The 21,038-nt window shown below is 44.4% G+C and overlaps 2 protein-coding genes across 5 annotated transcripts in view; one reads left to right on the forward strand and one right to left on the reverse strand.

The window, feature by feature from the left end:
- The window catches only part of bag6 (BCL2 associated athanogene 6), a 28,908-nt gene extending 21,153 nt beyond the window's left edge, over window positions 1–7,755 (forward strand). For all 4 annotated transcript variants that reach the window (XM_061717389.1, XM_061717390.1, XM_061717391.1 and 1 more), the window contains exons 19-25: window positions 935–1,059; window positions 1,948–2,082; window positions 2,298–2,354; window positions 2,447–2,671; window positions 3,827–3,934; window positions 4,025–4,171; window positions 6,364–7,755. In XM_061717389.1, the coding sequence (XP_061573373.1) occupies window positions 935–1,059; window positions 1,948–2,082; window positions 2,298–2,354; window positions 2,447–2,671; window positions 3,827–3,934; window positions 4,025–4,171; window positions 6,364–6,456 (890 nt within the window). In that variant the 3' untranslated portion in view covers window positions 6,457–7,755. The remainder of the gene's footprint in view (window positions 1–934; window positions 1,060–1,947; window positions 2,083–2,297; window positions 2,355–2,446; window positions 2,672–3,826; window positions 3,935–4,024; window positions 4,172–6,363) is intronic.
- A 1,508-nt stretch (window positions 7,756–9,263) lies between these two features.
- LOC133441133 (tetraspanin-13-like) lies at window positions 9,264–16,223 on the reverse strand. Its single transcript, XM_061718526.1, has 6 exons — window positions 16,095–16,223; window positions 11,056–11,223; window positions 10,893–10,973; window positions 10,090–10,203; window positions 9,867–9,980; window positions 9,264–9,780 (listed from the first exon to the last, which is right to left on the reverse strand). The coding sequence occupies exons 1-6, from the start codon at window positions 16,155–16,157 to the stop codon at window positions 9,706–9,708; spliced, it is 615 nt and encodes a 204-aa protein (XP_061574510.1). The 5' UTR covers window positions 16,158–16,223; the 3' UTR covers window positions 9,264–9,705.
- Window positions 16,224–21,038: the final 4,815 nt, after the last annotated feature.

A 21,038-nucleotide genomic window follows, 5' to 3' on the forward strand; every position in this document is an offset into this window, starting at 1 on the left:
GTGAACCGCTTTTACCTCCATGTTGTTTTCTAGCCCCGATGGGCATCGGGCTTCAATCACGTTCAGGGTAAAGTTGCTTCTGTCAACGAAGATTATGACTAAATATCATCGTCAACGAGACGCAACGAAAATGCTGGTCATGTTACGATAACGATAATTAAATATATAATCCAATATCGTTGACGAATAAAAACCAGACTAAAACGTAGGTTACAAAATAAAAACTCGTTGACCAAAAACGAGACGAAATGTTCTACCAAAGATCCTTAATGTCCATGTTTTCAGTAGTTTCCTCTGGTTTAGTTCTGCTGCTGGGTGACGTTAGTCCTCAATCCCAGTCGCTGCAGCAGGGAATCAGATCCAGAAGATGCAGCTGCAGAGTTAGAGGCTGATGCCGTTAACGCAGAGCTCTAGGTTCACGTCAATTAAAAACAAAGTTACAGAGAGAAATGCAGGGATTTGCTCTGGGGCTGGAGAAGAAGAAGAAACCATCTTTGGATACACTTATACACTTATACCTACACAGATGCGGAAAAGAAAACCCAATGTGTCGTCGAAAAAGAAAAAGATGGGGAGAAATGTGGGAAAATAAATGTTGTAAACTCAAATTAGAGTCTTCTGTATATGGAATGAATGTATTCTTGAGTCTAGAAGGAAACAATAATATAATGATAACATAACTTGTTTGAATTGTAGAATAGGTTTGGCTAAATACAATTTGACTAAAATGCTCAGACTTTTAGTCGACTGAAACTTGACACGACTAAAAGGAACGTGACTAAAACTAATAAAAACTAAAATTATAGCTCGACCCAAAGACTAGACTAAAATTGAAACATGCTGACGGGAACAACACTAGTACAGGGAGGATGAAGGATGAACATGTGTGGGATTAAAGGCTTCCTGTTACTGAGACGTGATTTTTCTCCTCCAGACGAGACGTTCGGCCCCACGTTGTTGAGGATGTGTAACCGGGCCTTGTTCGAGTGTCTGGCTCTGAATCTGCACTGTCTGAGAGGAGACCAGAGAGCTCTGACCGCCGTCATCAACCACCGAATAGTGAGTTCCTCTTCCTGCTCGTGTTCACCGTTCTGTCTCTGCATCCACCAGCTCACAGCTTCCTGTAATTATGTTTTATATGACAGGAATGACAAACTTTTTACAGCTCCGACCCAGTGGAAGCTGGTGCTAAAATGTTTGGGGGGGCAGTTTACCTCGGCATACATGGACATTTTTTTTTACATGGAGATTTTGAAAAATCTCACCATCCAACAATGGTTTATTGGTCCTAAGTTTTAGTGAAGCAGTTCAGTTCTGCTGCAGTGGAAAAAGAAAACTGAACATAAAGTAGGGGTTTAACATTTCCACTGTTATTTTGTATTGTTTTGTTCTTCCTGGTTTGGATTCAGTTTGTTTTACACATTAGAGAGAAGAAAAACATGAACATTTCCACTGTTCTGTCTGGAATTTATATTATTTGAGAAGATAAATAAATAAAAAGATTGCTGATAACTGAGTTTCTGGGACGAACTCATTGAAATCATCAATGACCCCTCTCACATACTTCACCCCGCATTTCAGTGGCTCCCCTCCAGGCGGCGCCTCCGCTGCACCGCCTGCAGGACTGAGAGGAGGAGAGCCACCTTTGTCCCTAAAGCTACTCTGCTTTACAACTCCAGCTGTTAAACACCATCCCCCACATCCTCATCCCTGTCATAGAGGGTTAAAAGGGTCGAACCTTTAAATCTTTCTGTATTTTTGGGGGTTCATATCCTCGCATGTGGCCCCTCTTTTTAAAGTGTCATAGATCAAAAATGTTCCTGTCATTGTAGATTTTAAGTTGATCTTCAGAATCAAACGTCTGAAAAGGCCGCGGTCGCCGTTGACTCTAAGGTGTGGTTGTGACGATCATCGTCCCGGTAACCGGCAGCGTGTGCTTGCTTGCAGCGGAGGATGTCCAGCGACATCAGCCCCAGCCTGGTGAACTGGATGACCAGCATGATGACCATGAGGCTGCAGGTGATCCTGGAGCACATCCCCATCTCCCAGGACCAGATCCAGACCTACATCGTTCACACGCAGGTAAACCCCAGCTGCAACCCCGCCCCCTCCAGTTAACCCCTGTCTAAGCCCCGCCCCCTCCAGTTAACCCCTGTCTAAGCCCCGCCCCCTCCAGTTAACCCCTGTCTAAGCCCCGCCCCCTCCAGTTAACCCCTGCCTAAGCCCCGCCCCCCGGCCTCACGGCTGGTGTCCCGTTACTGAAACGGCTGATAAATATTAGATGGCGTCTCTCGCAGGGGGATCAGTCTTCAGCAGCCGGAGCAGCAGAGACGGAGCGAGCAGCCGCCGCCCCGGTAAGAGAGTTCAGGTGCCGGCGTCGGCGTTGCCGTGGTGTTGCCGTGGCGTCGCCGGGGCCTCAGCTCACCGTTCTGCCCTCCGCCCTCAGATCGGGGACACGCTCTCGCCGGCCGCAGCCACCACCGCCGAGGAGGCCATGTCCGTGTCCCAGGACGCGGCCGTGTCGTCGCGGGAGACCAGGCCGTTGCCGGGAGACCTGGCGGCCGCGGGCGGAGCCGCGCCGGTGGGAGGAGACATGGCGGCGGCCGGAGCCGAGGGAGGAAGTGAGGAGTCTGCCGGGGAGTCGGAGGCCTGGACGGCGTCTGTTCCCCCGGTAACAAGCACCACTTCCAGAGTCTGTCAGCAGACCTTACTGTAGTATTACTGTAGTATTACTGTAGTATTACGTAGTATTACTGTAGTATTAGGTAGTATTACAGTAGTATTAGGTAGTATTACCCAAGTGTTACGTAGTATTACCATAGTATTACATAGCATTACCTAGTTTTAGGTAGTACTACCTAGTATTACTTTAGTATTACACCATTATGTAGTATTACCATAGTATTAGGTAGTATTACATAGTATTACCCAAGTGTTACGTAGTATTACCATAGTATTACTTAGTATTACTGTAGTATTACTATAATATTACCTAGTATTACTTAGCATTACCTAGTTTTAGGTAGTACTACCTAGTATTACCTAGTATTACTTTAGTATTACACAATTATGTAGTATTACCATAGTATTACATAGTATTACCCAAGTGTTACGTAGTATTACCTAGTAATACCCAAGTATTTCCGTAGTATTAGGTAGTATTACTGTAGTATTAGGTACTATTACACAGTATTACCTACTATTACCCAAGTGTTACGTAGTATTACCATAGTATTACTTAGTATCACCTAGTATTACCTTAGTATTACTGTAGTATTACTTAGTATTGCCTAGTTTTAGCTAGTACTACCTAGTATTACTTTAGTATTACCTAGTATTACTGTAGTATTACCCAAGTATTATGTAGTTACTCAAGTATTACTGAAGTATTACTGAAATATAATGTAGTATTATCCAAGTATTACATATCCAATACCAGCAATGCCAAAATATCCACAGATTTGAATTGTTATATAAACATATGGTTTATATATAAAGTATAAAGGGAGTGGGTTGTAACACTATATTAAATACACTTCGGTCTTGAAATGTGTGTGTTGTTCTGGTTTAAATGTTAAGGAGGAGGAAGCCTTAAAAAGTTATTGATGAGAAACAGGGGTGGGATTAAATACGTTTTCCTCTTCCCACTCCCTTTGGAGTGTTAATGGTTTAATTTGAATATTGAACCTGCACGTCTACTGTCAAAGGTATTGGTTTAATGTTCTGCTGCACGCAGGTCACTTATGTTGTAAAAATGTTGTACCGCTCTAAATAAATCTGAACTGAAGTGAACATTTGTCCTGACCGGTCCGTCTCCTCTCTGCAGGAGTGGGTCCCCATCATCCGCTGTGACATGATGACCCAGAGGAAGATGAAGGCTCAGCCGCCGCTGTCCGACGCCTACCTGCACGGCATGCCGGCCAAGCGCCGGAAGGTAACGGGGCCGGTCCGATCCTGCTGGTACGAGCAGCGGTGGAGTGTTTCCCTGGTAACGGTGTGTGTGTGTGTGTGTGTGTGTGTGCAGACGGGCCAGGGCAGCGCCAGCCTCCTGTCCCTCTCCGACGCGGTGAGTCAGGCGGCCCGGACGGCGGGCGTGAAGCCCATCACCTCGGCCGAGCAGCTGCAGGGCGACCTGGACACCCAGGAGGTGAAGGAGGCGTACGCCGAGCAGGTGACCAATCAGAGCTGGACGGGTTTACGGGGATGAGTCAGGGGGGCGTGAAAGGGAAGCTGTTTAAAACGACCTCGTGGTTCAGTTACGTCTCGGTTCTGGGTCCAACCCCCCCAGGCAGGTTCTGCTGGGTCTGTTGGTACTGCCTCCTAGAGATCTACGTCTCATCTGTGGAAGCAGTTCTGCACCATAATTAAAAAGGATTAGCCAAAAGATTTTCATTTTCAAAATAAAGCTGCATATTTGACTTTAATTAATAATCATTTTCATTCTCTTTCTCACCACTGCTCATTATGTGACTTAAGATGATAAAGGACATTAAAGATTTAATTTTTAAATAATTCTCTTGCAAAAAAGTGTTAAAAAATTAATTGAAATGCCAAATTTGAAAATGTTTCAGCAGAAATGCTTTTTCATTTTCAAAATAAAACTGCATATTTGACTCTAATAATAATTTTAATTTTCTTCTTCATCTCTGCTCATTCTGGGACTTTATTAGAGTAATAAAGAAAAGGACATTGCTTCTTCATTTTCATGCGCCCCCTCAAAAAGTAGAACCTTATTAAATCCCAAGTGACGCAGGGAGATGTCAGTGATTGCCCTTCTCAGTTGACTGTTCTCCATCACCTGAGTTGTGCAGGTAGAGGTGGACAGATATTAGCAGATTCCCACCTCTGGGGTCAGTAACTCAATAACTGAATAAATAAAGAGACGTAAACGCATGAATGTTGCCTCTGTCCAACCACCGAAACATAAACAAGCTACAAGCCCATCGTCTGACTTAGGGACCGTCTACATTGCAGTCTCCATAAATATTATTTATTATTAATTTTATTTCAAGTCAGATTTTATTTTATTTTTTTATTTATTTCGAGTCAAATATGTAGCTTTATTATTTTGAAAATGAAAAAGCATTTTTGCTAAAACATTTTCATTTTAAAATTTGGCATTTCAAATATTCAATTTGAACACTTTTTGCAAGAGAATTGTTTCAAACTGAAACCTTTAATCCTTTTCCTTATCATTTTTCAAGTCACAGAATGAGCAGCGGTGAAGAAGAAAATGAAAATGCAGTTTGGTTAAGTTATAAGTTAACTCATATCGATATTATTAATATTTATGGGTAAAACAATGCATGTTTTAATCTGAAAATGAAAAATAATTTGTGCTAATCCGTTTTTAATTTGAACTACGGTGCAGAACTGCTTCCATCCTCATCCAGAGGAACCGGACTTGGTTCTTTATATCCCAGAGAAACAAACGATGCGCCTGGTTGTGCTGGTTTATGAACCTCAATCCTTGTTCCTGAACCCAACACGGATGTAAACTCTGGAGGCGACCGGTTCAGACCGGTTCAGGTTGTAGACGAGCTTCCGCAACAACCGAGAAGTCCAACAGGTTTTACTGAGATTCAGCAGCTGATGGTGGAAGTAAATCTGACGGCCTGATAATCAGGTAGCAGGTAAGGACGGGTCCGGGTCCAAAATAGACGGACCTCCGAGCCCAACAAAGTTCTGCAAAAAGGCCTAAAAAACAGCCCCAAGTCATCAAAAGTATGAGAATACTTTACATTTAGTCCCAAACGCCTTTTGGAGTTGATGCCAGACCAGCATGTTGGAGCATCTAAAGCCCCGCCTCCTCGTCTCTCATGGGCGGGACAATAATATTTGTAAAAAACAAAGGTCACATGATCAGATTATGGTCTGCATCAGCTCCTACATTTGATGTTTTCTGGTCATAACTCCGTTTACCGGTTAGCAGAAGCTAAAGTGCCACTTTTTTTTTTGTTTTGTTTTTGTTAGTTCCACCTGCTCTAGGAAGGTTCCTTCGTGTTTAGACTTTTTTATGTAATAAAAATGTGTAATTTAGTGTGAAACAGTGCTGTTTTATCCACATGTTATTTTTTTTTTTTTAACACATTTGGATAAATATTCACTGTTTTTAAAAAAAATCTTTTGTAATTCTGTAGAGGAGAGATTTTTGTTCAATTGTCAGAGCAAACATGTCTTTTTATTTTGTATAATTTTATTCTATATTTTTTATTCTGCTGTGCAAAACTGTGTTTCATAACCTATATTAAGGATCGAACAACAGTTAAGTAATAGATAAAATAACCCCTGATTAATGGTTTTAAAAATAACTAGAGGTCACATGACCCCCGGCCGGACTCATCCTGATTTCCTGTTTTCCAGGTGAAAACAGACATGAAGAAGCGAGTCCAGGAGGACCCGGACTTCAGCTCCCAGCAGTTCCCCAGCGCACACAGAGCCTTCTCAGACTCGTAATCACGTCCTCACAAGCATCAACGCCGTTTCCTCCTCCATCTGCAACATTTCGGATCTTCTTTTGACGCCAGCGAGCCGCTGCAGCTTCACCTCCGACCTGCCTCCTGCTGCGCCGGCGGAGAACCAGCCCGGGTCTTGTTTGCCAGGCGGCTCCAGCACCGACGCGCCAACAAGAGCCGGCCTGGTTTTCTGAGCTGGCGTCGCCCAGGACGCTGCAGGACTTCTGAGGTCACCGCAGGACTCAGACGTGTTTAAACTGTGAACATCCCCCCGACCCGTCCCAGCGCTACTACTGATCCCCACGGAGGACGGACCCGGGTCCGTCCAGCAGCTGCAGCAGCACCGCCTGCTGGCGGAGCAGGGAACTGCACCACCCGAGGAGAAACGATCCAGATGTGGAGTTTACTGGAGGCAGCTGCAGCTCGGCCGTAGCTTCAACTCAAATCCAACTCCGACGTCCAGCAGGACGATACCAACCGTTGAGCCCCGGGTCGGGGGACGGAACAGGAATCAGGAGGTTCTGATCCGGTTTGGTCTCGGCTCAGCGACCCGAGCGATGGAGACCCGTCTGAGCGAGTGTTTTATCATGAGAAAGTCGTCTGCTGCTTTAATCTCCCCCCCCCTGAGCGGATCAGAACCTCCGTCTGGGCTCTGGAGAGTCTGAGGCCGCGGTTGTTTAACTTCCTGTAGTTTGTGAAAGTTCACCTCTTCCTTTGTCTCTAATAACGGATCATCATCGTTGTTTCTGCTCTAACAGCTTAGATTTCGGCGCCGCGGCGTCTCCGATCACACGCCCCCCCACCCCCACCCCAGTTCTTATTTATTGCTGTGTGTTGACCGTGGTCCGCCTGCGGCGGCGGTACCGGACCAGATTGGACTTTTCTCTCGTGTCTGAATGTGTTTGTGCTTCGTCCCTCCGGCGCCCGAGTCGCCGACGTCTTCTTCTTCTGTTCTCCTTTTACACGCGAGACTTTCATGTGGAGCTGATTGACATGAATGTACAGTACGCTTAATAAAAGATTCAAACGCAGCTGCGCTCTTCTTGAGTTACTGAGATGTCTCGTTTAGAAACCGATGACATTTGTTCTGTATTGCACCAATCACCACAACAAATTCCTTGTGTGTGTTAAACGACTTGGTAATAAACTTATTCCTGATTCTGATGACAGACACATTTTATCTCATTACCTGTTAAAAATGACTGATTTAAAATGAACGATAAAGTTTATACACCCCTCTGGGTCTTATGTAAAAAAAAAAACATCCTCAGACTTCCTGGTAGAATAAAGTTTAAATAAAGAAAAATTAACGCAGACGTTTTGGCAGTTTGATATTTGTAACACAAAGCCAAGAGGGAACAAGATCAGCAATGATCTTAGAGAAGCAGCTGTTGCTGCATAAACATTTAAACTCTGAAACCACCTGAGACGGAAGAAGAATTCTTAATTTGTCGTGTTTATCAGCAACATTTGAAGGTTCTGGGTTTTATCTGGCCGAGCAGCTCGTGGTTTCTCTCAGACTGTGAACCGGTCCGACCGCCTGGCTGCGGTTCCTGGTCGGCATCCTGCTGCCGGGGAGGAATGTGAGGTCATGTGACCTCGGATGCATCAGCAGGCAGGTTTGACTTTAAACACCCAGAACCGGGGGGGGGGGCAGTCGGCTCCACCAGCCGGCGGGTTCTGTTTGCTCAAGGAGCTGAGCAAACATCCTCACCTCCGTCAGCTCAGGATCTCGCTAAAGTACCATCAGATTAAACCCGGTTCCCGTGGTGATACAATTGACGGCTGATCGCCGTCACTTTTTATCTAAAGCTACGTACCAGAAGGTCATTTAAAATACAGGAACATGGTTTTCAGGACAGGCACTGTTGTCAGGGTGCGGAGTCAGCATCTTAAAAGGAACAGTCTGGGATTAAAACTAGTCGGATTATCAGAAGATAAGAAACAAGCGACTCAAGCGACGGATAACGAACAGAAATCTAGAGAGTCTAGAACAACTTGCAGAGAGATTCAAGGTGAAGTCCATGGTCCAGGTCAATCAGAGGCGGATCACACCACTGATGGAGGACTATGAGAAAATTATGAATAAAACCAGGCTGCAATTTGTCTAATGGCGCTTGTCCACCAGCACCTACTCAGCTCTCCTCCACTCGTTTTGGTTCTTTCCCACTAGGGGTCTAATGTGCCAAGTAGATACTTTTTCTCTGCCGAGGTTCTAAGCGGCTGAGTTGGGCTGTGATGTCATCACACGACAGGCCACCGATTGGTCGGGGGGTTGGAGTCAGACGTCTGAGTCAGGATGTGACATCAGCGAAAGAGACTCTGACGGAGCTTCTTGTTCATTTTATTCGACCAGCAAAGGCAGCAGAAGTCTGTTTCATGATCCAACTCTGAGGTGCAGATGTTCATAAACCTGGTGCTGAGGAGAGAATTAAAAGGGGATCTAGACGAGCGATAAGGAACGACCAGATCTGTCAGGAGCTCTGTCACTTCATAGCTGCTCAGCTACCAACGGACTTTTCAGCAGCACCGAGCCGAACTAACAAAAATTAAAAAGCGGCGCTGCTTGAAGCTTATCTCTCTCTCTCACTCTCATTTTTTAACTTGGTATCGAACACAAGCCACAGACCCAGCAGCACATTTATCATCTCCTCCAGGTTCTACATCTTTAGTGTTGTCTTCTTCGTTTAGATACACAAATCAAATACGTCACAGCAGCTTCGCTCCAACCTCCTACTTCTGCTCCAGGTGCTGAATTGTTATGGAAAAGAAACCAGACTGAGTTGAGCCGAGCTGAATAGGTACTAGTGGAAAAGCGGCTTATATATCAACAAACCACAAACCAAAAATCTGGGAGAATGTCCTCTGGACAGATTCTGGACCGGTCCCATCACCTCTAGACTAGAAGGTTCTACTGTGAAACGTGGAGGCGGCTCGGTTCTGTTCTGGACCGGCTTTGCTAGATCTGGTGTCTCGAGTCCGTCCAGATGCTAAACTAAGTTTTTAGTCGATCCTCCGACTCAAAAGTAAGAAAAACCTCCATCGTCGGCCTCCTCATCCCCATGCTGGACGCGTTGCCTAGCAACCACACAAGCGGGAGGAGAGGAGGTCCGCGGGCTCCGGGCAGCGTAAACAGACAACGAGGCAGAGCAGGTTCAGGACGGTTTAATCAGGACGGAAGAAGACGTGGGCGGCGACGGGACCGGGAGGCGGAGGCGTCGCCCGGCAGCATTGTGGGAAACGCCGGTGTTTACAGGAAGGCTCCGGGGTTCGAGCGGGGGTCCTTCAGGTTCCGGTACTTGTGCGTGAGCCAGACTCCGAGGATCTGAAACAGACGACAGAAACGAGCCGGCGTCAGAGTCCCCCAGACCTGGGGGGCTAACGACGGCGCTAACGGCGGCGCTAACCCACCTCGCTGAAGCTGAAGAAGAGGCCGATGCCGCCCACGAACTGCAGCACCTCGCCGGTGTAGCGCTGCAGGATGACGGAACAGGTGGAGCAGGACGGCGGGGTGGCGAAGCAGCGCTGCAAAGGTCACGACAAGGTCACGACAAGGTCACGACAAGGTCACACTGACAGTCCCCGCCAGGTGGCGCCAGCGGCGGCGTGGGAAACAGGAAGTCGCGGTACTCACGGCGGAACAGGAGGCGTTGTAGTCCACGTAGGAGAAGCCGCAGCAGTTCAGCGTCTTCTCCACGTCCTGCTGCGTCGCCTCGGACCGGTTCCAGCCCGCCGCCAGCAGCTGGTTCTGCACATCGCAGGGAAACACTGTCAGACCAACCCGCTTTTTCAGTTTTATTCAAACTTCCTAAAATTGTGATTACGAAGTTCCTCCAAGAGGGGGCGAGTCTAACAGCACCCACGACTCCACCTGAAGACCACACCTCCAGCGGAGCCAGGTGCCTCCATTTGGCGTTACTACATAGGGTGGTTTAAAGGGTCACAGCTCCAGGATCAGAGTGGTTTTACTAAATATGACCTCAAAACCAGACCTGGCTGGTGGACCAGCAAAACTGGCAAACGCTCCAATGTTTCAAACCAAAATAAGGACTCTCTAATATGCAAAAGTCATGTTCCCTGCAGGAAAAACCAGGATAGAAACCAGAATAGACAGGGTTGAGACCAGGAAGGACCAGGATAGAGACCAGATTAAACCAGGAAAGACCATATTAAACCAGGGTAGACGACATTAGACCAGGACAGAGACCAGGGTAGGCCATGTAGACCAGAATAGAGACCAGATTAAACCAGGAAAGACCAGGGTAGACTAGGAAAGACTAGGAAAGACCATGATACCGACCAGTATAGACCAGGTTTACCCAAGTAGACCAGGAAAGGCCAAGGTACACCAGGATAGAGACGAGGGTAGACCAGATTAGACCAGGGTAGACCAGGACAAACCAGGTAAACCGGCGTAGACCAGGACAGACCACCCACCTGTTGGTCTGTGTTGATGGCCAGACAGGCGCAGGAGATGGAAAACTGCAGCACGAACACGATGAAGAGGATCATCATGTACTGGAGGAGGCTGAGGAACAACAACAACAACAACAACTACCACCACAACAACAACAACAACGTCCTGCATGCGGAAGGATACGAAGAACAGCAGCACCTGGTTGTGCTTCAGGGCGCCGCACAGCCCCACGAAGGCCACCAGCAGGAGGAAGGCCCCCACCCCGATGACCCCCGCCACCACGCCGATGCTGGACACCAGGCCGAACCACTTCCCCCAGGCCGCCACCCCGATCAGGAGCAGACTCACCATCTGGGGAGAGGAGGAGGAGGAGGAAGACTCATCAACGCAACGAGGGCTAGAGTTAGATCCATCTGACCAGCAACGAGCCGCCGCTGGGGGGTGTCGGAGGAACATCTGGAGCAGCTGTAGCGTTTCCAGGGGAGAAACACACCTGGAACTGGTCTCTGCGAACACTTACTACCCCCTTTCCACCAAACGGGTTCCAGAACTGGTTCTGGTCCACAACTCGTTCAACTTAAGAACCAGCTGACAACCGGTTTGTTTTTCCACAGCTCGGGTGCTAAGGGGAGCCAAATCACGTCACATTACGTCACTCCAAACGTCAGTTACGTCGCTGCGTTTGCGTGAAAGTTGCAACAACAACAAGGTATCTGCTCCAATAGGACTTGGTCCACGTAGCTCCTCCGTGGACACATCTCTAAAAGACAGGTTGTCTCCTCCTCAGACCCATGATGCTTTGCTGCATCCAGATTCATTCTTATTTGAAAATGTCTCCGTCTCCCAGTCTTGCTATTGACATTGATCTTAATAACTCCGCCCCCTCTGCTTACGTAAGCGGTTCTTTCCTCTAGTCCAGCAAAGAGTTGCTGCTACCTTGAAACTGGAGCCAGTTCTTTGTCAGTGGAAACAGAAAGCCTAGTTCCAAACTCAGCACTGGCCCAGAACCAGTTTGCTGGAAAAGGGGCATTTGAGAGTTGTAGAGGTGTAGAAGGGACCAGCTGTGTTCTCCTCACGATGACAGCAGCACTTTTAGAGCAGAGCTCTACGATGTTTATTTCTGGGCCATTTAACAAGGAGGTGAACAAACTTTTGGGGCCAGCCCCTAGTGGTTAACCAGTGAACTGCAACTTAGCTTTGTTTCGCACTGGCCCGGAACCAGCCTGGAACCGGTTTGGTGGAAAAGGGGAGACCCAACGATCACGTGTGCGATGATGTCATCAAACATCAAAAACATAAATACCGGTATATTATTATTTATCACTGCACTTTAGTTTAATTCAATACAGATTTTGGACTTATTAATATAAATTAAAAGAGAAACGGTTCATTTTTCCAAAACAAAAACTATCACATTATTGCAGTAACCAATAATAATAATAATAATAATAATGTCAATGTCAATGTTATTTATAAAGCACATTTAAAAACGACCGAGGTCGACCAAAGTGCTGTACAGCATACAACAAAATAAAACAATACCAAAAGAAAAACACAGTACACAGTGTAGAAACAATAAAATAGTAATAAAAAATAGATAATAGAGAATAGACGACAAAGAACAGACACATAAAGTGCACAATCACTTCACACAGATGTAGGGAAGTAATTTGTCACACACTAAAAGCCAAAGAAAATAAATAAGTTTTCAAAGAAGATTTAAAAACCACTAGGGTCTGGGCAGATCTAACATTTAGTGGCAAACTATTCCACAGCTTAGGGGCAGCCACCGCAAAAGCTCGGTCACCTCTAGTTTTGAGCCTGGATTTCGGGACGACTAAAAGCAACTGACTTGACGACCTCAGTAATAATAATAATAATAATAATAATAAAAAGCTTCCTTCACCCGGGGAGGATGACGCGCCCTGGAGGTTTATTCTGAGTCGACAGCTTCCATCCCATCATCCCTCCACCTTCTGCCCGCTGAGGTGATGAAGCAGCATAAAACCGAACCGTCCCCGTGACATTTATTGGAGCCAAAGTCCACGAGAGAGAAGGGAAATCCCACGAAACACGCGTCTGATGACGAGGACACGGATGGGAAAAATATACACGACAGGAGGTCCGGTGTTCTGTCAATCCATGCTCCCCGTCCACATCTGCTACTTTGTGGTTCTGCGCACAGTCGATTTTCAAAGTTTGATTTTCACTCCCATAATTTCTTGCATCCCTTCAGTCCACGCTGCTGTTAACCGTGACATCCTCAAAGGGAGCATTATTTAATAGGATGTTACTGGACTATCAAATTATGCTACCCCTGAAATATTGATTTAAAATGGATAATATGGGATGTTGAGTACTTGATCCTTCAAAATACACTACCCATCACACTAATTGCATTACACTTTGTGAACATTATACAATAAAGAGGAAAAAAACCAATTCTATCGCTTTGTTTGACATTCATTCGTCATTCGCCTTTATTTAACCAGGTAGGTCATTAAGAACACATTCTTATTTACAAAGACTACGTTTAAATGCAGTCAATAACCCTTTTCTAATCGGAATATTAGCAATAACCCAATTTGCACGGCCATGCAAACACCAATAACCCCTTTGAATAACAGGAATTTGCTCATATTCCGGTTTTTAAAAACCTGAATATGACCTCTGGGTTACTCCTTTTCTAAACTGAATATTTGGTCATGTAAACGCCTAACGGGATATCCCCATCAAAAGGAACAGGAAGTTGTTTTCTGCGCATGTTCTTTTCGCAAGGAATCTTGTTCTTTTGAGTCCAGGAAGTTCTTATAAACATGGTGAAACACAAGACCAGGAGGAAACTAATCACTTCATGAATGTAATGAAAGATATGAACATTTTGGCATTTGTAGACGGTAGAAAGTACCGGGATAGCCAGATTTACAAAAAGGTGAGCCAAAAGTTGCGCGAAGCAGGATTTGTACGAACGCCAGACCAGATCAAGCACCGCTGGAAGACGCTGAAAAAGGCGAACTACAGGGCCAAGAAACAAAACGACTTCTACTGGGCTGTTCATTATCCGCCGTGCTGCTGATATTGTTGTTTTGGATTTGGATACAGGAAGAAGCGGAAATGACGTTCTCCGTGCGTCGCTGGTTTGATGGAGATATCCCAAATGATTAATTACCATGTATACAGGGATAACTGTTAACGCATGGAAACAGATTCTTCCCAGTCAATGGCGGCCTGGGAAGCGATAAGGACCACTGGGGAAAGGAAGTCGGCTAGGGAGTAAATCACAGTAAAATTGTAGCTCTACAAAAGATAGAAAACCATTAGGTCGCATTTTTTGATAGGGTAGCAGAAATCGATAAGACAGACGCTATCGGTTTATGTGGCGGTAGCATTTTTTTCGACGAAGCAGCAGAAATCGACAATACCGGTGGAATTAGTTTCACGGTGCAGGTGGTAGCTGCAACAATACACCACAGCAATACGAAAGACAGAACATTTTCCAGAGGAAAAAGACAGAGACATAACACTGCAGACAAAACTGGACAAGGCACACAACAGCACATATCAGACAGGACCACCGAAATATGACAAGGAATTAAGCATAGTAGTCGTACGGCCGAGGGAAAGAAAAAGTCGTATCATTATTTTATTTGTTTTATTATTTCAGTGATATTTAGGTGATTTATTTCCAGCAGTATTGTATTGTTTTTTGTATTTATGTGTAGGAATCTTTCTTCCTGCTCTGTGTTGCGCAGGGACACTTTAGGTTACTGAAAGCAGCGCTTGTCATGCTGCGTAAGTAACGTGGAAAAGTGGAGAAGTTAAAAGGGTAGAGCTGACATTTTTGGAAGATTTTTGGTTTCCTGAAGCGGACTCATTTCCCTCTGGTTATGTGCAGCCAGCGAGGTATATTTTATTTATGTTTTATTATATATATATATATATATATATATATAAATAAAATATTATTTATATATATTTCTAACTCGTCTTGTTATGTAAGAATGTTATATGTAAGAATGTATGGAAGATTCAGGGGTAGGACTCGATAAGTGGTTACTTCATTCCTACTCCGTTTCGAACATGTTGGTGGATCCGTGAACTATTATTATATGAAGAATAAATATGTATATATATATATATATATATATATATATATATATATATATATATGTATATGTATATATACATACACACACACACACACACACACACACACACACACAGGACAGTCTCAGAAAATTAGAATATTGTGATAAAGTCCTTTATTTTCTGTAATGCAAAAATGTCATACATTCTGGATTCATTACAAATCAACTGAAATATTGCAAGCCTTTTATTATTTTAATATTGCTGATCATGGCTTACAGTTTAAGAAAACTCAAATATCCTATCTCAAAAAATTAGAATATTCTGAGAATCTTCATCTTAAACTGTAAGCCATAATCAGCAATATTGAAATAATAAAAGGCTTGCAATATTTCAGTTGATTTGTAATGAATCCAGAATGTATGACATTTTTGTTTTTTTTAATTGCTTTACAGAAAATAAAAGAACTTTATCACAATATTCTAATTTTCTGAGACAGTCCTGTATGTATGTAGCCTACCGGTATATATATATATATATATATATATATATATATATATATATATGCTTCGTGCATAATTGATTTGCATAATTAATTAGCAGGATTTTCGTAGCCTTCCACAGCTGTGTTTATTATTCTGTTTGTCTATTGTTGTTTATTTTGTCCATTATGTATTTAAATAGTTTGACGGTGGTGGTACAAGGAGAGCGGAAGAATAAAGCCGTCTGTAAATGAAGAACCGCGGTGTCGTGTATTTCCTGGAGGGAGTGATAGTATGTTTGTATTGCCGTACCATATGGTGATCGATAAACACAGAATATTTTGGATTATGGCAGTGTAGAATTGGACCATTATTGAGGGTTATGTCTGAGGAAGTTGTGGTGGAAAACTGCGCGTTTCGGAGCAATCATTAACCGCGTCCACCAGGACACCTGTTCACCTCCCGCGGTGACTCATTAACAGACTCAAGGCTGATTTATGGTTCTGCGTTACACCGACGCAGAACCTACGGCGTAACCCTACGGCGTAGGCTCTGCGTCGATTTAACGCTGAACCATAATTCAGGCTCCAGGTGTGTTTAACGTCCCCGAGGGGTCAAAACCAACCAAACAAACAGGAAAAGCTTCTCTCTCACCACGTAGACGACGTTGAGCGCCGCCAGCGCATTCCTGGTGCACACGAATCCCCCACAAACCATCTCTGCGGAGCTCCGGGTTCCTCCTGGACACGGACCTGCACCTGGAAACGCACCTGGAGCCGCAGGTGAGCGGCCACGCCCCCGGAGCCCGTCCTGCGCGCTGATTGGTCCGCGCAACTCCGCCGGTGACGTCATGCTCGCGATGCCGTCAATCAATCAAATTTTATTTGTACAGGACTGTCTCAGAAAATTAGAATATTGTGATTTTCTGTAATGCAATTACAAAAACAAAAATGTCATACATTCTGGATTCATTACAAATCAACTGAAATATTGCAAGCCTTTTATTATTTTAATATTGCTGATCATGGTTTAAAGCTTAAAAAAACTCAAATATCCTATCTAAAAAAAATAGAATATTCTGGGAATCTTAATCTTAAACTGTAAGCCATAATCAGCAATATTAAAATAATAAAATGCTTGCAATATTTCAGTTGATTTGTAATGAATCCAGAATGTATGACATTTTTGCATTACAGAAAATAAAGAACTTTATCACAATATTCTAATTTTCTGAGACAGTCCTGTATAGCACCTTTCATCCAGGTACATGAAATACAAAGTGCTTAACATTGTGACTGAAAAATAAGCATAATAAAAACAAAACTAAAAACTGGGAGACCAATGCACACTGACATACAATATAGTTAATTAAAATGAAATAATGATAAAAGTTCAAGAATTAAGGCTAAAAAGTAATCAGTCCACAACAATAAAATATAATAATAATAAAAACATTACAAGAAAGAAAGAAATAAATAAAACAAATACCTCTAAAAAATGTTAAACAGAATAAAACTAAAACATTTGATGCTACATAAAAGCCAGACCAAAGAGACGAGTCAAGGGTGTAATTAAAGCACTGGCGGTTCTAGGATTTTTCTGAAACAGGAGCACATTATCCAGCAGGTGGCGGTAAAACATGTTGACTGAAAAAAACAGGAAACATGCATCAAGATGACTTGCCATGCCAAAATGCTGTGACTCCAGTGTTTTATATCTATGGCTGGAGTGTCCATCAACTATCCCTGAATACTTGATTCCCTGCCATTGAGCATCTTCTGGACTATGAAACAGCTTCTGGTCTGTGGAATTAGTGTGAAATTACTGTGGACTTTGTGCCACAAGGCTGGGACTCATTCTTGAACCAATTTGATTCCCATGATAGTCTGACTACATTTATTTACCCATCATAGCCTTATTGTAAACCATTTTTCTATTCAAAATGCCATATGACCATACCAATTTATTTATTTTAATACATAAAACAAATAAAAACTAAATCAATATGGCATCATTACCTGTTGGTGCCATTTTCTGTTCAATAATTTATGCTCATATTTAGTTATTATTTTCGGATATATTTAGTATTTGTTTATTATAGAATATCTATGATTGCATTATAATTGCATTGTTATTTCCTTTTAGTTTAATCTGCATTCCGTTTACTGCTTGGAATTTGTTAAAATGAATAGCCAATAGGAGTGTTGTTTGATGTTGCCGGATCATTTCTTTTTCCCAGGCGATGAACGGTGTTGACAGAGTCCCGAAGTCCATCCACTGACAGCGACACCACCCTCATCAGGATCTCTATGACGGTTTCCCTCGTATTTTCTCCCTCTTTTTCAGTCAGCCCGGTGACTGAAAAAGTCTCAGGTTCCACCTTCTTTTATAGCGAGCATGCTCATCACATGCATTTCTGAGGGTTTTATTTACCTTCTGTAGATCGTCAACTTGCTTCTGCAGCATGGCAATATTCTGCTTATTCTCATCTATAGCCGCTGCGTTCATCTCAATCTTCTTTTCAATGTTCTTTAGGAGCTTGGTTTGACCATCCATCTTGCACGTTAAAGCTTGGATGGCGTGGAGGATGGCAGCGCTGTCACTTGGCTCATCATTTTTCTTACCATTACCACGTTGTTTTTTTGGATTTGGACCCTTAATCGGAGTGTGGCTCAGTTTGATTTTATTGCTTTTAGGGCTTGAATCCCTTACCGTCTCTTCAATATCGCTTTCGTCACATACCTCATCCCACAGGACTTGCAGGCTGTAGCCGTGGACAGTCATATTTGCAGGTGCACACTTTACAAATCTTTAAATAGACTTCTAAAAGAGCCCAAAAACAGACCCAAAGTAGATAGACTACTCAATTAGTCTATCTACTACTACTGCGTTGGGAAAGTCACGGTTAAAAAGACCATCCGTGTATTCCCAAATCAGAAGCCTTGGATGACGTGCCAGGTCCGCAGGCTCCTCCGAGCCCGTAACTCAGTCTTCAGGTCAGGTGACAGAGCCCTGTAAAACGCTGCTCGCGCTGACCTGACGAGAGGCATCAAGGCTGCCAAAGCGGACTACAAGACAAAGTTAGAGGCAGAGCCGGATTAAATAAATGGACTACACTAGGCAGACTGTGATTTTTGGGCCCCCCTCCATCGATGTTATTTATGAAATCTTAAACTTACCAAAGTTACTAATAAAACTTAATTCACATTTTACATAGCAAAGTCATAGTCAAGTTGGTTCTTTGTATTCCAAAATAAGTCATGTGTTGTATATTAAACAGTCTATCAGACTATTTTTAGATTTTTATTATTTATACGTTATTACAATGCTCTATTAAATGCTATTTAATTATCCTTATCTTATCGATTGTGAGCATTTTGCAGAAAATCTTAATTAAATGTGTTGATTAAATTGAATAGTTAAATAAGAAGTCAAATCTACAAAGACCAATACAATTTGCAGTAAGACAAAGTGTGCTGTAGTATGTATGTGTATGTCTGTATGTGTATATGTATGTATGTGTATGCGTATGCAGAGCCGTTTGAGAGATTTGCGAGGCCCTGTGTGAAATAGCCAGGGGGGCCCTCGCGCGTGAGCGCAGCGAGCGCGTGTGAAATGTTTGGGTTTTTCGGGTCGGATCGGGTGTCTATATGCGCAATTTTAACTCTCCAATTAGCAAAATACTGGATACCTTCCCCTGCCTCATCATCATCTGGGCTTACCTCGACGCGGGGCCCCATGGCTGCTTGAGACCCGGTCGGATCGGTGATTTTTGTAACAAATTTATCAAACGTGCCTTTCAGAGAGGCATTAAACTCTTCCATTTTCTTTAGTTTTTTTCTTTTTTCATCCCCTGATGGAAATTTCCTGAATCTGTCTCGTTCTCTCGACATTGTGTGACAGTTTGTTCCAACTCCACCCGTCTGGATCAGACTAGCTTGTGTCCGCGCTTGGTCTGATCAGTTGTATTGAACAACAGACACGCGTCATCATTGCACATATATTTATTGATATGCACAGACTAGTACACATTTAGGTCTGTAATGGAACGTGACTGTTGATATTTATAAGGAAAAAAAAAAAAAAAATTGGGGGGGAAAAAAACGGCCCATAGTGCCAGGCCCCTTGGGGCGCGAGGCCCCGTGCGGTCGCACGGTTCGCACATCCCTTGCGGCGGCCCTGTGCGTATGTATGCGTATATATATATATATATATATATGTATGTATACTAAATATAGTAATAATGCACATATATATATGCCTTAGGTTTTTACCGGCATGTTATCAACCATTAATATGTGTGCAGACAAAAAAAAAAAAAAAAAAAAAAATTTGTCCCTCTGTCTGGGCCCCCCCCTGTCGGGCCCTAGGCACGTGCCTAGTCTGCCTTTGCGTTAATCCGGCTCTGGTTAGAGGACCACCTCAACAACCCCCGGCAGGTATGGCAGGGCATACAGACCATCACCAACTACAAAGGCTGTGCTGTGTCACCCGGGGACTCAGATGCGGCCTTGGCAGAGGAGCTGAACAGCTTCTTTGCCCGCTTCGAGTCCCAAAAACAGCCCTCAACCACATCATCACCACAACCACCACTACAGCCCCCACCAGCCACCAGCAAGCACCCACTCACTCTTGAGGTGCAGGACGTGAGACGGGTGCTCCGTGCAGTGAACCCCAGGAAAGCTGCAGGTCCAGATGGAGTACCTGGGAAGGTGCTCAGGGCTTGTGCCAACCAGCTCTCTGAGGTCTTCACGGACATTTTCAACCTGTCTCTGGCCCAAGCTGTTATTCCACCCTGCCTGAAATAAGCTACAATCATCCCGATCCCCAAAAAATCACCCACTACAACCCTCAATGACTTCTGCCCTGTAGCACTCACCCCAGTCATCACCAAGTGCTTTGAGAAACTGGTCTTAAAGCACATCAAAGCCTGTCTCCCCCCCACCATGGACTCACACCAGTTTGCATACCGGGCAAACAGATCTACAGAAGACGCCATAAACACCGCACTCCACTCCGCGCTGAGTCACCTGGAGAAACAGGGGAGCTACGTCAGGATGCTCTTCGTCGACTTCAGCTCAGCCTTCAATACCATAAAACCGGACATTCTAATCCCCAAGCTATGCACCCTGGGGCTCCCACCATCCACCTGCTCCTGGATTAAGGACTTTTTGGTCAACCGACCCCAGCGCGTGAAGCTCGGTCCTCACCTCTCCTCCTCCCACACTCTCAGCACTGGCTCTCCTCAGGGCTGTGTGCTGAGCCCACTTCTGTACTCGCTCTACACATCGGACTGCAGCCCCGCCCACCCAGAGAACGTCATTGTCAAGTTTGCCGATGACACAACGGCGGTGGGGCTGATCACAGGGGGAAACGAGGCGGCCTACAGAGATGAGGTCCTTAAACTTGGTGAGTGGTGCGCACTGAACAACCTGGCACTGAACACCACCAAAACCAAGGAGCTCATCCTGGATTTCAGGCGAAAAGATTCAGGGACAGCTTCTTCCCCAAAGCTGTGAACTTTCTCAACCTATAAGCTACGTCATATTTTCTGTGCAATATTTTTCTACCTTCTATCCACAATGTCCCAATATTCTA

This window comes from Cololabis saira, chromosome 3 (assembly GCF_033807715.1).
Source record: "Cololabis saira isolate AMF1-May2022 chromosome 3, fColSai1.1, whole genome shotgun sequence".
Taxonomy (NCBI): domain Eukaryota; kingdom Metazoa; phylum Chordata; class Actinopteri; order Beloniformes; family Belonidae; genus Cololabis; species Cololabis saira.